This window comes from Lutjanus erythropterus, chromosome 10, assembly GCF_056507025.1.
Source record: "Lutjanus erythropterus isolate fLutEry1 chromosome 10, fLutEry1.hap2, whole genome shotgun sequence".
NCBI lineage: Eukaryota > Metazoa > Chordata > Actinopteri > Lutjaniformes > Lutjanidae > Lutjanus > Lutjanus erythropterus.
The window spans coordinates 3,390,820-3,405,816 of record NC_139326.1 but is presented as its reverse complement, the minus strand read 5'-3'; the positions used below and the strand labels follow the sequence as shown (position 1 = coordinate 3,405,816).

The 14,997-nt window shown below is 38.4% G+C and overlaps 1 protein-coding gene and 1 non-coding gene across 3 annotated transcripts in view; both read left to right on the top strand.

Moving 5' to 3' along the window:
* ncs1b (neuronal calcium sensor 1b) overlaps positions 1 to 14,997 on the top strand; it is a 36,352-nt gene that overhangs the window by 13,054 nt on the left and 8,301 nt on the right. For both annotated transcript variants that reach the window (XM_084727891.1, XM_084727890.1), the window contains exons 4-5: positions 464 to 488; positions 11,253 to 11,391. In XM_084727891.1, coding sequence (XP_084584017.1) covers positions 464 to 488; positions 11,253 to 11,391 — 164 coding nt within the window. The remainder of the gene's footprint in view (positions 1 to 463; positions 489 to 11,252; positions 11,392 to 14,997) is intronic.
* trnat-agu (transfer RNA threonine (anticodon AGU)) lies at positions 6,051 to 6,124 on the top strand. The gene has a single exon. It is a non-coding gene; the product is annotated as a tRNA-Thr (tRNA).

Genomic DNA, 14,997 nt, shown 5'->3' with positions numbered 1-14,997 from the left:
ATTTGAAACGGTGAAACTAATTGTTGTGAATTTTACCGTGGTTTGTTGTGAAACTGGTAATCGTCTCATCCTCATTCGGATCACTCGAGTTAAAAACAATCCTCAGTCTCCACCAGAATCTAATCCTATAAATAGTATAACACTAATAATATTAGTGTAGCCTAATCTTTATCTGCAACTGTGCAGAAGTGCGGGTTTTAAACAGAATGAATAAACATGCAAAAAAAAAAAAGAAAAGCTGTAGAGCATTTAAATGTTTATTTAGAATGTGAATGTCAACTTTATGAATGAAGCTGTGCAGCTTCACTGCAGCTCTAGACGATGTGTGTTTGAAAGGATTGGGCCAAGATGATTAACGCTGCTACTACTTGGCTCCTCTGTTGAATCTCACAGCAAGCTGCTTTTTTTCTAGGACAACCAAAGTTTTCCTCTGAGCTAATGTCACTCTTTATTTCTCTTACAGTTACAGAGAAAGAGGTGCAGCAGTGGTAAGTGTGTGCATTCATTTTTAATGAGAGTGTTTCCATTTTTTCTGTGAGGCTAGTCATATATTTGCTATTGTGACTTTACTGGCACAGCACACAGGAATCAGGAGGTCTGATCTTGACCCACTTTGATGTGTTTTGCCCATGCAGGATTTGGTTTCTTCTTGAGTCCGTGGATTGTGTGTTTACTATTTGTTTGATAGTTGATTTGAAGCCATCTCCCTCACTCTTCCCTGAAGACAGATGAGTTCTGAAAATAGAATGACTTTGAAGCCTTCCTGAGACTGAATGACTTTGAAGGCTGATAACACTGATACAGACATTTCCATGATGCATTCCTCAACAACCTTTTTGCTCTATTTGCAAAAGGGATGTGTGATAACAGAAGAATTGCGGGGGCATGAGGTTGTTTCTCTGTCAGCCGCCTAATGACTACACAGTCACAGAGCCTCCACAAGGTTGACGATTAGTAATCCTTTGAGATTCTGTACCTATTAGTCGGTGCGACCAGCACCTCACCCGCCTCTGATCATCATCCTGCAGAGGTCTAGTCTTTATCAGATCACAGCCTGTTGTAACATGTACTAACACATTTCAAAACGAAAGTCATTGGTGTCAGGCCAGGATAAGTCAAAGAGCTGCAGTGAGAGGGATCTTTACCGTTAAGGCAGGGTTGTCAAACACATTGGCCACCAAAGGGTCCAATCCAGCCCACTGGAAGACTTACAGAGCCGTCCTTAATTCCAGACTAGAATACAGTTCTCTAAAAAAAACAGTGAATACTTATCAGTGCCTCCAGGATTTTGTAGCCTTTTTTATTATTATCCCCGCTGGGGATCTTGCAATCGCTTATATGTGAGTGTGATCAGTGGACCTGCACCTTGTAGCTAATTTCAAATACTACTGGACCGATCAAGCAGGATTTTTGTGCACATTCATGACTGTATGCTGAAGGACCTCTGTGATTCTCTGTCCTCCTCTATAAAGATATCTGAGTGAAGACAGCCTGTTTCTACCTGGAAATTATTCACTGGAATTACACATACAGTGAGAACTTCCATTTTGCCAAAAACACACTTAACACCTTTTCTTAATTCCTTCAAAGTCTTCAAGAGAGACATTATATGAGTCTGGACAGACCTGGATGTAAACTGCAACTTGACTGTTTGGTGGAGACAAACAACTGTGAGGCAGTTGTTTGACTTCTCTGTTTTATACGACCATTAACAGCTGACTTCTCAATCTTCTTAACCGGCCACTCGGGGCAACAAATGATCAACAACTACTTCAGTTTAAAATCTTGCTCGGGACAACATATGTTGGAGGAGGGGCTTGTTAATGTCGGTGGACTTTGCACATCTCCGCTGGTTGCTTCTGGCAGTTGTGGTGGCATTGCAGTAGGTGCTTCATCGTTTGTTTCCTGGCGGGGATCTGCACTCTACTGAGTGACCTCTTCTAGTTTTGGGATTGTGCCTAAAAGAGTGAATTTCACAACAGCTTTTCCAAAAAAAAACTTTGTGATGCATGTTGCAATGTTTTTATGTGTTTTAGGAGCTCAAAGTTATAAAAATATAAAAGTGCAAAGAGCATTGATAAATGTTAACAACAAACCTTGTGGTCTTTTTAGTACCTAAAAGAATAGCAAATAACATAACATTGTGTTAGTTTATTGACACGTGCATGTATGATGTTTGTGTGAGGACTCCTATGATTGGTGGAACTTGCCGGAAGCTATGATGATTGGTCAAATTTGCAGAAACTGATGATGATGATGAATTGATGTACAAGATGATGATTGAATTTGAATTGATTGTTGCAATCACAACATTGAAATTTCTTGGAAGCACTGACTTATCGAGGTCATATTACATATATACATATACATATAAGATCATCATATAAGATTTTGAACATTGTGTAAAATATTGACTTCTATCTTAAAACAATTCTGGTGAAATCTCATTGCCAGAACTTTAGCTTTGTAAATAGTTTGTAAGACAGGATGTAGCTTAACCATCTTCCTCATTAGCTTAGCTGGTGTTTTGTGAAAATGTAGCGTTGCTACACAGGAGTGGAAATGTCCACAAAATTAAAAGAATTTCTAGATCGTGAAGTTGTTTGAATGATAAACAAGTAAAATACTATATTGTCGTTTAGTTCAAAATATTTAAACGTTGTTGTAATGCACATGTAATGACAGAAGAGTGTCTGAGAATTGAGGCATTGTTGAAATTGCACTTATTTTTCTTCAGACGTTTCAGGCTGTTTATCATCTGTTTTGGAAAATGGATGGTTCAATAATTGTGAAAGTTTTTGTAATAATAATGACAATAACAATTACTTTATTTATATAGCACATCTAAAAACAGAGTTTACAAAATGCTTTGACAAACAAAGCAAGAGCAGGATACAAAACAGTGAGGCCGGACAAAAGTAGGACAAAATTAAGCTAAAACTGAGATAAAATTATAACACAAAGCCAAAGATACAAAAACAATAAAACAATAAACGCATGTCTAAAACTGGGTTTTAAGAAGTGATTTAAAAGGATTTAACTATCCTTCTTTAAAGTTAAAGAAAGGATGAAAATTTAGAGATGCTGTTACGTATTTGTTATTATGCACTGGTTTTGCTGGTTTGGTCCAGTTGAGATCAATTTGAGCGGTATGTGGCCCGTGAACTAAAATGACTTTTACACCCCCCGAGTTAAGGTGTGAATATCTGAATGTGTCTCTGAAGGCGCAGTTTGACAGGCGCGCAGATAAGAGACAATGCATCTTTATTTACAGAGATGATTCAAGCATGAGCGTAGTCATCGCTTTTGTTTGCTGCACGCTGCGTTTGGGCTTTTGTTTCTTTTGAAAATGAAAAACAAAGAATAGTGAATATCAGAAGAGGAGCACTGTAATAAAGTGATCACTCTTCCGTGTTCACACTTCAGTTCTCCTGCCTTGGTTTTGCATTTCACGACCTAATTTTGCATGCATGAGAAGAGCTTTGCCTCGAGAGCTAGTCGCTGCTCATGTCCCCTGTTAGGGGGTTTACGGGGGGGAAGGAGCTGGGGCACATTCACAGCCACACAGCAGCAGCAGCAGCAGCAGCATTCGATATCACAGGGCATTGGCAGGTCCAGAGCCTCCGAGCTGGCCTGTCTCTGGGGCCGCCTGAGTGCACTGGGGCAGAATACCCCCTCTCCCTCCCCTTACTCCTTAAACCTCCACCCCCCCAGGCTCTGCAGCCAGCTCTCACCATCACTCTCACTGCCTTTCACAGGAAAGTTTGCATGAGTCCTCACTTGAAGATCAGCAGCAATCAACACGCCTGAGTGTGAGGGATGAGAGGGAATTTTACCAGGGGAAATGCCAGATGGCGTGTAATTAGAGCACAGGCACAGACACAGAAGAATTAGCAGGGTTAGATAAATGCCTGTGTTGTGCATTAAATTTGTTCCCCTTTCTAATTCTCCTCTAAGGGAACATCATTAGTATGCTCGAGGCTCACCTGAAATCAATAACAGAATGCCATAGCGCAGTGATGTTCCTGCCAGCGAGGCAGGAGCAAAGAGAAACATCCTGCACAACTCTTTAGCAAACCACCATGCTAGATGCCAAGGAGCAGGAGCCAGTGCCAGTAATAAATACTTTATCTCCATGCTGGCTCCCCAGTGTGGTCTGATGCACAATGTCACGTCTGCTGTGTCCCTGCAAGTACAGTGCGTAGTTGCATTATTGCACCACTTCAAGTACAGTCTGACTGTGTACGTGTCGTAGCACCAGTGTCAGATCTCTTGTACGTGATGTGTTCTTGGCAAACGAAGGTGATTCTGATTATGACTCTGATGAATAGACGACATTGAGCAAACATGTTTACGCTGCTAGTACTGTACCACTATACTGTATATGTGTCTCCTGCTTATGTAACTCCATTGTAGTATGTTACATGTGGTAGTCTAGTTTGTGCAAATGAATGTGACTGTTGACCAGCTGAAGAGGTAAAATAACATTTTAGTGCCAATAGGTCTTTGATAAATCAAAACACAGAATGCATATTGAACAATTTGACTGGAGTCCAACCTTTGGATTTTAAAAATCCAGTTGGCTGATTTTAGGCAAGGCCAACAAAATTTTACTTTATAAGCCAGTTGTATTGCAGTCTGTGACCTCCACTAGCTCACAGTCTATTTCATAAATAAAAAAGACATATTATATACCTGTCTAGAGGGAAGAGGGACAATTCAGGATCGGTTTTTCAATCCTTTCAAATCCTGCAATTCTCTCCGTCTGTTAAATCACCGAACAAAGCTGACTCATGTTTTCTCTCGAGCTCCATCACTGTCCCTTTTTCTCTGTGCTGATTCGGCCCCAGTATCAGCCATAACCACAAAATACAACGTCAAAAATAACATTTTCTAAAGGAAAATAGCTTCTTAGCTCGATAACAAACTACCGTGAGACTTTTCCAAGGCGAAGGTAAACAGGCTCTTCTGGTCTGCCTGCTGTAAATTGTTTTCTTTGATTTCAAGGAGGATTCGACCCCCGTGGCAGGCATTAAAGGAAAGATCTGTAATATATTTCCTGTACTAAATCATAAAATGACCACGATATGTCATCAGAGACAATGACAGTTCTCTCACAACAACACCACAGACAGTGTCCTCCTTTGAAATTTCTGCTGCCGCCCGTAACTTGTGTTTATTGGAGTTCAGATTCAGTCAGTGTCAGAGTCGGTGTCTGTTTATGAGCCATAAGAAATCATCAATAAAGTGTAAAAACTAATTGTGTATTTTCAGAGCTTTTGTTTTCAGGCTAACAGACAGTTTACAGTTTTAAACGGCTGATAAAGGTTCAGACTTGTCTTTGCTTGTTATTGTCAGTGTAGGATGTTGCACACATCCTGCAGTGTTTCTGCAGCCTGCCTGAGCTTCCTCACGTCTTGGGAGGAGGGAGCAGGGAGAAACAATTTACATCAACCAAAGATCATATATTAAACAGGATTTCAAATATATAAGATTGAATATAAAATCTGTGGCTACAACTCGCTATTTAAAGTGCTGCACTCGTGTTTGCACACACAATCGCTACATATTGCTCCTTTAAAATTCATAGGACATTAAATTACTATCATAACCACTATAAATAACAACATAATTCACTAAAAACATATTAAATGTCAGATTTAAGTCAATTATATAAATATGCTGCCTTTAAAACTTAATGGAATATAACCGTCAGATAAAGTGTAAATAGTGTGTAAACCTTTACTGTGAACATGAAATAGTTTTTGAACAGTTTAATAACTTATTAAAGGAGAACTGCTCTAACTCTGTTTACAGGTGTTGGGGAGTTCTACTGCTTGTCTGAGAGAAGTTGTACGAAGCGTTTTTTGTCTCCAGAGGGAGCTGTGGTCTGATAAATGTCCTCACATGATGTCACTTGAGTCAATATTAGTTTGGGCTGAGGAATAAAACTTTGAAAATGAAAAATGTGGACCTTAGCAGACCTCTGTAGCTGATCCTTTATCTCAGCTGCAGGCTAGCAGCTCGTGGCTAAATATGTTTTAACATCTGGCGCTGTGGCTTAGTTGGTTAAAGCGCCTGTCTAGTAAACAGGAGATCCTGGGTTCGAATCCCAGCAGTGCCTTTTATAGGACTCAAAAAATTCTCGATTAACATAACACACCTGACTCTCTGACTGAACTGTCAGTGGTGTAATTGCATTGTGGGTAATGTAGGTGCCAAGTTTTGACAAGACGAAGAATGCACAGAATAAAAAAGATGATATCTTTCGTTCTTCTGCATCACTTTTTAAACTGTTTATTGGGAGTTTGACAGTGTTATAGTGCATGTTATAAGTGCAATAGGTAGGTAGCTCTTTATTTATCCCTGTGGGGAAATTTCAGTTTCACAGCAGCAGAAATATGAGGGGGGGGGGGGGGGGGAGTAGTAAATAAGGAAAGAAAATAGGCAATACAGTAATACTGTACAATAAAAAAAAAAGATTAAAGAATAGAGATAATAGCAATAATAGTAGTAATACTGGTGAGGTACAATCAGCATAGTAAGTGTAAACTTAAGTATATTGATTTGATTTGACTTATTTATTTTGAACATTTAAATAAATTTAAAAAGGCAGAAACATACGATAAATAATGAACAGACTTTCAATGAGAAACATAAATGAACATTTAATGTCCAAAAAGGAGTAGGAAGACGCAACATGCTTGCTCAGCCCTACCTCTAACCTATACTAATCCATCAATAATCAATGTGTTACATTAATCTGCTCTCTTCCCCAGTTTAAGTAAAGTGCACATGGTGCAACAGACAGTATACTTCTATAAATTAAAAGGTGTGAAATGTGCAAAAACATAATAAGCAGTGCAAACAGTACGATAAGGTAAGGGTGTCAAAAGCATCGACACTTAAATAGTATTTCAATACCTCACATTTAGAAACAATACAATGTCAACATTTGATATTACTGAAAGTACCAGCGCTATAAAAAGGTGAACTATGTGCTCGTTCAGGACTTCAGTTCAGTTCAGTCTTTATTGTCCTGCCTGATATTTGTCTTGCAGCAAAGTGAGACAATATTCAGTGACTTTTTCTCTACCAGCTCTTGTTAATTTAAAAAAAAAAAAAAAAGGAAAAGAAAATCCTGTTTCATGTGCCTAGGACATATTTTTTCTTTTTGCTGTGAAAGAGGTATCAAATATTATTTTTTTACTTTAGGATTGTATTGAATTGTAAAATTCTGGTGTTGTGACAACCCTATGATGGAGTACTCTTTTAATTCACACTGCTCAAACATTTTCACATCCTTCATAAGTGCACTTTGTAAAAACTAACAGAAAAGAAAAGAAAAGAAACCTTCTTCAGGCGGGGAAAACTGTTATATTAAAGAGGTACTCCAGTGATTTAGTGATTTCCATAAAGTTGAGTGACTCATAAGAAACAGATTATTTTTTTTGACTTGTGAAAGTGTCTTTGGAGCCACAGGTAACGTCTCCACAGGGAGCAGAACTCGTCATAATGGTATGAAATGCAGACAGGGTCGTAGTCAGAGCGTATTGACCACATTTTTCATGTGGTCTGTGATTTTATTTAATTTCTATGTATTAATTTATCCCCCTGTCAATGTAATGCAAGCTTTTCGCAACCATTATTTATGTCAACAAGCTGAACTACAATCAAAAACACATTTCTGCCCTGCAGTTTCTCATTTATATTCATATTTGACCCACCTGAAGTGATTAAATAAAAGTAATACAGCCACTTCTTGCAAAGTTCCTAGTTAGATACAATTTATTGAATTGAATTTAAAGTTAGGTGACTTTAGTACAAATGCTGAAAGGTACAACATGTAAGAGAATTTTAAAATAATTTTGAAATAAAAACGTAAAGAAATTTTCAACAGAATGTGAAGAAATAACATGTCAAAGACATCTTTGTGTTGTGTTGCAGAAATATCTACTGCAGTTAGCATGCTAACCAGCTAGCCCCTACATTCCTGTGTCATAATCCGACAGTATAGCTCAAGCCGAGATGTGTGCAATCAGTGAGTTCGCTATGTTCCAAAAGATCTCTTAACTTTTTCAGTCTAATAAAGAAAGAAAACAAATTCACAAAATGTCTGAATGTGGCGTGCACACCTGCGGTGTCCACACAGACAGCGTTTCTGTTGTGTTACTGCCAGGTCTATATTTGTACACTGAGTTTGCAGAAGAGTTTTGAAGAGAAGAAGAGCTGTAACCGGAAAGTTCTCTGCAAAAAGAGAGAAAAAGAAAGTACCCAGACAATTTTCACTGTGTAGTTTTGCCAAGAACCTCATGCAGCCAGTGTAGTCCAAGTGCAAGACGTAATTAACTGCCTTGTTTACTCATCATAAAACACACTTCACTCAAACTTTAGTTGAACAAAATACAAAACAAAATAAAACTCGACAAAACCGTTTTGGCTCATTTTGCCACTGTTCCAACAATCACCAGCTCAGGTTTGGTCAAAATAAACTCTTAATTCACAGAGTTAGATGTGAAAATATTCTGTCTGTACACACTGCTGATGCCCTAACTTCCCTCTCACTCCTCTCCTGCATCACGCCTCTCCCGTCCCCTCCTGGTGTGTCTTTATCGTCTCCAGAGTCAGAGTCATGGTCGTAGCCACTTTAAATCAATTCGGTACCTTATTTCCTGTCATCAAACTGGCCTCAGAGGCTGTGTTCAGACCCAGTCCAGCCATGTTGGACTGGGAGGCTGCTGAGTCCACTCACTGCCCGCTGTCTTGGGTCCAGTTTTGATGCCCCATTCTGGTGCCACTTCCTGCCCTCCCCAGAGGGCAGTTGATTGGTCCACACCAGAGTTTGAGTCTAGTGTTCACACCAACCCAAACCAAGGATGCAAACACTTCACTACTTAAGCTTATAGTTTTTGCAGTAAACAATCCCTGCTGTATGCACCGTATATCTACTCTATACTAGAACATGTATACTGTACATACAGTACTCTTCAGTACAGTGTGTTACAGTGTTATTCAACCTCTGATATTCAATAGTCACATTAACAATGAACAAATTCAGGTGAAATGGGTCGGCTCTGGATTATGATATGCATTATGTGTTCTGCACTTTGAATACCAATTAGATTGTATTCTACATCCTGCATTATAGTGAGCCAGGCTTTCATTTCCCTGCATATCTCCAGATAATTCAAATGTGAGAATTACATGGTTCTGCTCTTTTCTCGCTTCTCTCTTCATGCTGAACTTTTTCCCAGCTGCTCCTCAAAGCGTCTCTCCATCTCTTTGACTATATGGAGCTGCTTCATTATCTCCAAGGCAGATTAAAAGTAAAGAGTTTAAGAGGAGTGAGGAAGGAGCCTGAGTGTGAGTGGAAAAAGATCTGTCCTGGCCTTCAGTCTTCATCAGCACACACACACACACACACACACACACACACACACACACACACACACACACTCACACACACACACACACACACACACACACACACACGCTCTCTTCTCTCTCTCTGGCCATAATTACAGGCCAGCCTTATTTTGAACAGAACTGAATCACAGGCGAACACGCAGCGCTCCCTCGTGTGAACTTGCGTCATTTTTGCTGTTGATCAAGCCTTTTGCAGTGCTTTTTATAACCAGAGTGTTATTATTTCCCTGCTATTTTCCTTCTACTTTTCATGTAGCATTTATTTTTATAAAGGCTAACACTCTTCCTTCCTCCCTGACCTGTTACAGTCTCGTTAGACTTTGAGGCTGCTGCTGTGTTCCTTTATGAAGATATACAAGGAGGCTGCCTACCTTTGAGTGACTGTGCTTGAAATTGCTTATGAGATGCTTCTATATTTAGGCTAATAGAGATATTAAGTCGCTCTCTAGATATGTCATTTCCAGGGGCGAGAGGAAGCTCTCAGACTTATCTATCAGCCACGCATATTATCAAAAGAGGACTAGAGAGTAATTTGATTAGAGTTAACCACTCTGGGCTTGCTATTGGATTAAGGCGATCTTCTTATCTGTGAATGAGACAAATAGCTTTGCACTTTACCTTTTTGATCTTCCACACGCTTTCAAACTGAATCAGTAATGCCTGCTGCAGATGTGACGAGGTGACTTCAATCTATCATAATTATTGAACAGTCTTGCCTTGATGATGCATTGTCATTACATTGTAAATGATATTCTAACACTTTAAATGTCCAATGTGTAAAATTTGCAGGGATTAATCGTGGATTTTGGCAGAAATGCCAATATAATATTCATGCATATTCATATAATATTTGAGTGTGTTTTCATTAGTGTATAATCATCTGAAAATAAGAACTGGTGTGTTCTCTTTAACTGTGAATGAGCACTGGGTGCTGGGCCTCTTGCATGGAGGCCGTAGAGTTTCTACAGTAGCTCAGAATGGACAAACAAAACACTGGCTCTAAGATCCAGCCTCACTGCCACCAGAGGTTCCCCTACATGTTTGGAAGGGGAGAGGAGCTCACTGAGAGATGCCACTAAATACTACACACTGGCCCTTTAAAGCTTCTATAAACCTTTAAAGGGATAATTCACACAAAAATGAAAATTCAGTCATTACCTACTCACCCTCATGCTGATTGAAGGTCAGATTTAGTTTTTTACTCCACAAAACACTGCTGGAGTTTCACAGGAAAACAGTGCTGCAGAATCTCCCACACAGTGGAAGTGAATGGTGGCCAAATGTAAAAAAAACAAACAAACTGATGCCTCCATACGCTCATCTTGTATAATCCAAGGCATTCTAAGTGTCTGACAACATTAAGAAAAGGATCCCTGCAGAGATAGACCTTTTTATTAATGAATAAGGTCCTTTTTCTTTAATCAGAAACAGCTATCCTCCATCGACAGCTACAATCATTTTACCCTGCAGTTAAGTGTAAAACACATTTCATTTAAACTTGACAGAAACAAAATAAAACTCACCAAAACGCCTTTTTTAGTCTTCAACTCGTCAACTCTGCTTTAGTCACAGTAGCATCATAATGTGACAGATGTGAAAAGAAACAGCTGTCATATGGCTCTGCTCAAAGACAACAGTTTCACAGTGAAGGACTCGCATCCACGAACACGAAACACTGAAACAAAGACCAGAGTAACACACACAACTCCACTATATCTCTACATAGCAAATAGTTGTTGGCTACAGTATTAATATTCAGAATCTCATCTATGGAAACTTTAAAAAACCTCTGTCTGTCTGTCTGTCTGTCTGTCTGTGTTTTTCAGGTACAAAGGCTTCATTAAAGATTGTCCCAGTGGGCAGCTGGATGCTGTGGGCTTTCAGAAGATTTACAAGCAGTTCTTTCCTTTTGGAGATCCCACAAAGTTCGCCTCCTTTGTCTTCAATGTATTTGATGAGAATAAGGTTTGTAATCAGATTTATATGTTTTATTGTCTTATTGTAAAGCAGAAAAAATATTCAGCAACCACAGACGGACACAAAAACAACAAAATGTGTTAGAAACTACTTAAATACAAAATTCTCATATGAGAAAATGTTTGATTAAAATACAATTTGTAATTTGAATGTAAAATATATTTTATACAACCTGATATTATCACATTTTATTGTAGCCTCATTATGGGTCTGACCCTAACTGATATGATGAGCTCTGCTAATTTCTCACGTCATGGATTTGAAGGGACCAATCAGGAGATCTTGGAGGTGGGAGGATGTGAATTCAGGGGTCGTTTCTAGCTAGTAATTATATTTGACAGTTTTGACATGTTTTCATTATTTTTAGTCATTTAATCTGGTTATTTAATTGATTAGTTGTTTTGTCTACAAACTGTCAGAAAACGGTAAAAAAATGCTGATAATTGTTTCCTAAATCCCAAAATTATGTCCTTAAATTACTTTTGCCCACAATCCAAAAATATTCAGTTTATTGTCAGAGAGGAGTAAAGAAATAAACGATTAGTGATAGAAAACGATTAATCGATTATCAAAATGGCTGACAATTCCTTTGATAATAAATCAATTATTTGGTTAATCGTTGCAGCTCTACTCCACTGTTTCCACTGTTTCATTACATAGAAAATAGTTGTTTGCTGACATCTAGTGAGGCTGAATGTTGCATATTGCACCTTTTAAATTCAATGAATTCAAATTCTGCCCGTGTCTGGTAATTAGCTTTGTTACCTCAGCAGAGTTTGACAGTGACTGTTTGTGTGTTTCTGTTGGAACGTGATGTTTGAAGTGAGTCTGAGGACAGAGCAAATCTAAAGGTCCTTCTTTCAGACAGAATAAAAGGGCAGCATGGTATAGAAATGGTTTTCATTTTGCTGCCGATATTATTTCTCAGCCCTTTTTGCTTGTTTTTTTTTTTTTTAGAGCTTCAGGCTGTCAGGTTTGTATACAGGGAAAGGTTAGGTATTTAAACTCCTTTGAATGAAAGCTGTTTTGGACACAGAAATATATTAAAATTGGAGGCTAAAGTTTAACCAAACGCGCCGCATAGGGACATGCTTGAAATTCTACCTTTTGTTTTTGGTATTTTTCAATAATTGTAAGCCTAGAACAAAGAGAATCACTCTCTGTTTTGCACAAATTGGACATCATTAATAACAAAACATGACATACACCTTTTGAAATGATTCTTTGTCTGAAAATCAGTCAGTTTTTCAACAGCACAGATGATTCGGTCCTCTAAACAAACTGGGTGAACAGAGAGCTGAAGATGAGTCATCGCATCACTAGTAACACAGAATCATTACTCAACTTAGTTTTGTGCCAGAAATCTGTTTTTAAGGGAGGATGCCAATATTTCTTTTAAAAGGAGTGTGTGTGTTTTATTTTCTTTCTTTCTTTTTTTTGGACTGAAACTCTGAACAGAAGCCCTGAGATCTAAATTGTTTTCTCTGCTGTGTTTATGATTTAAGAACAATGACAGTTTAATTTTCTGGGGTTATTAATTTAATGATCGGGAGTGCATATAATAAACATAAAGTAAAATACTTGAACAGATAAAGCTAAAAGGTAATTTCCATAGTCCCAGGACAAAACACAAACAGCACATATCTTAAATAAAACAGGCTTTATAAAATACTGTTGTAGTATTTACAGAACAGTTGTTTGATCAGTTAATAAAGGTCTGTGACATTAAAATTAATGATTAGATTCTTTACTCACATTTTAGAAGAATAGAAATCACAGTAAGTTTTGATGTGGGATGGAAGGAAGTTCCATTTTTGTGGCCTTTGTGGAAAAAGCTGGTTTATTGTTGTAGTACTCATTTCAGCCACAAGAGGATGAAGCGGCAGCACGGCACCATGTTCTAAATAGGACTAAAAACATTCATGTTTTCTTCCAGGAGAGTTTTAATTCTCTCATACGCTCCAAACACAAGGTACAAACTGTGTATTGTAAAGATTTAAATAATTCGAACTTATGTGTTTCTTTTTTGAGAGGGAATATTCAAACGTCATTTTGGGCCAGTTTTGAGAGCACTAACACGATCTAGATATGTCAAAAAACTGATTTGGGCTGGAACAAGGCCTAGAACATAGAACATGGGGTAGTGAAGCACTTCAGCCTCTTGTGGCCGAAATCAGTATTTCAACAACAAACGCTGACAAATGACTCTGAGAGTTTTTTATTTTTCTTTTCACCTGTTTTCACAGATGAAAAAAATGAGCTTAGAACGATGTTCCTGGAAAAACCTTTTTTCACGTGTTCTGAAGTCATAAACAGGAGAGAAAACGATCTGTCAGACTGAGTAAATGGACCACCGGGGCTCGGTTTTGTCACTTGCCTCTCAGGGTTTCTGTATCTGTTTTGTGGGAACATCCTCTGGGGATTTGAGGATAAGATGACAAAGCAAAGTTTTAACAAGGCCAAATTGTTACAAGCTCTGTTTTTTCTTAGGTAATCCACCTCATCGCAGCTGTACGAGATTATTCAAATTGTGTTTAGGAAGACAAAGTGTGGATGAGCAGCTCCTGCGATGTTGCTGAGGCCCCGGAGGTTTATTGACTTCAGTTAAGAGGCTTTGTGTCAGGAAGATCAGACGACCCCTCCGTCTGATGTTTATCTCTGACCTTCATTAGCGTTCGGCACCCCATAGTTAGAGAATGCATTGATCTTAACAGTTTTTATGACTTATGTAATCGGCAGTGCATGACTTCAGCATTGTTTGTCTGGTCAGATGTCTGGTAGAGATAAAAGTTAGCTGACCCCAGGGCCATGACGGCTTTTCTTCTTCAGCTGTGTCTGGACTCATCCGGCTCACAGGTAGGCAGCTGTTGTAGCAGGATGTTGGAAACACTTTTGTGATGCGACACAATCCTTCAGTATCTGGCGAGAATATGAATTGACTAAAAAAGCCTGAAGGCTCTACTACCAGGAAGTTGATTTTATATGCATTGCCTGTTGTCCACAAGCTGTTGTTTTCTCACAGAACGGGAACGGTTTTTCTTTTATGCAGAGGTTCAGTTTGATTTGTGGAAAGTTTTAGAAGTTTGGAAAATGTTTTATTAAATGAATTTTAAGCATTAGGCTGAAGGTAGGAAAATACTTGAATTTGAATTTAGTCCTTGAAAAATGATCGACTTTCAGCATAATCTGGTCGGTTTCATCCTTAAATGTAAGACTGTACCTGTATCTGTCTGTTCAACTTGTTATCACATATTTGCCTCATTAGTTTTATGAAAGAATATTAAAATATTGATATTAAATACTAAACATATAATATTAAATACTTATGAAAGCAGACATTCAAGTGTACAACTATTATTATTTATTTTAAATATTGAATATACTAAGAATCATAAGTAATGAGGTCAAAATAACAATAAGGACTGGTTCAGTTTGATTGGCTTACAAGCAAGATTTCAACCAAAATGTTTGTTTGCTTAAAAATGAGGCTTGATTTGGCCTGCGGGCCTTGAGTTTGACACAATTGCTCATGTAAAACAAAAATCTTTTGATATTTGGTGCCAGACACGGAGCTGGTTTGACTGACATTGGTGC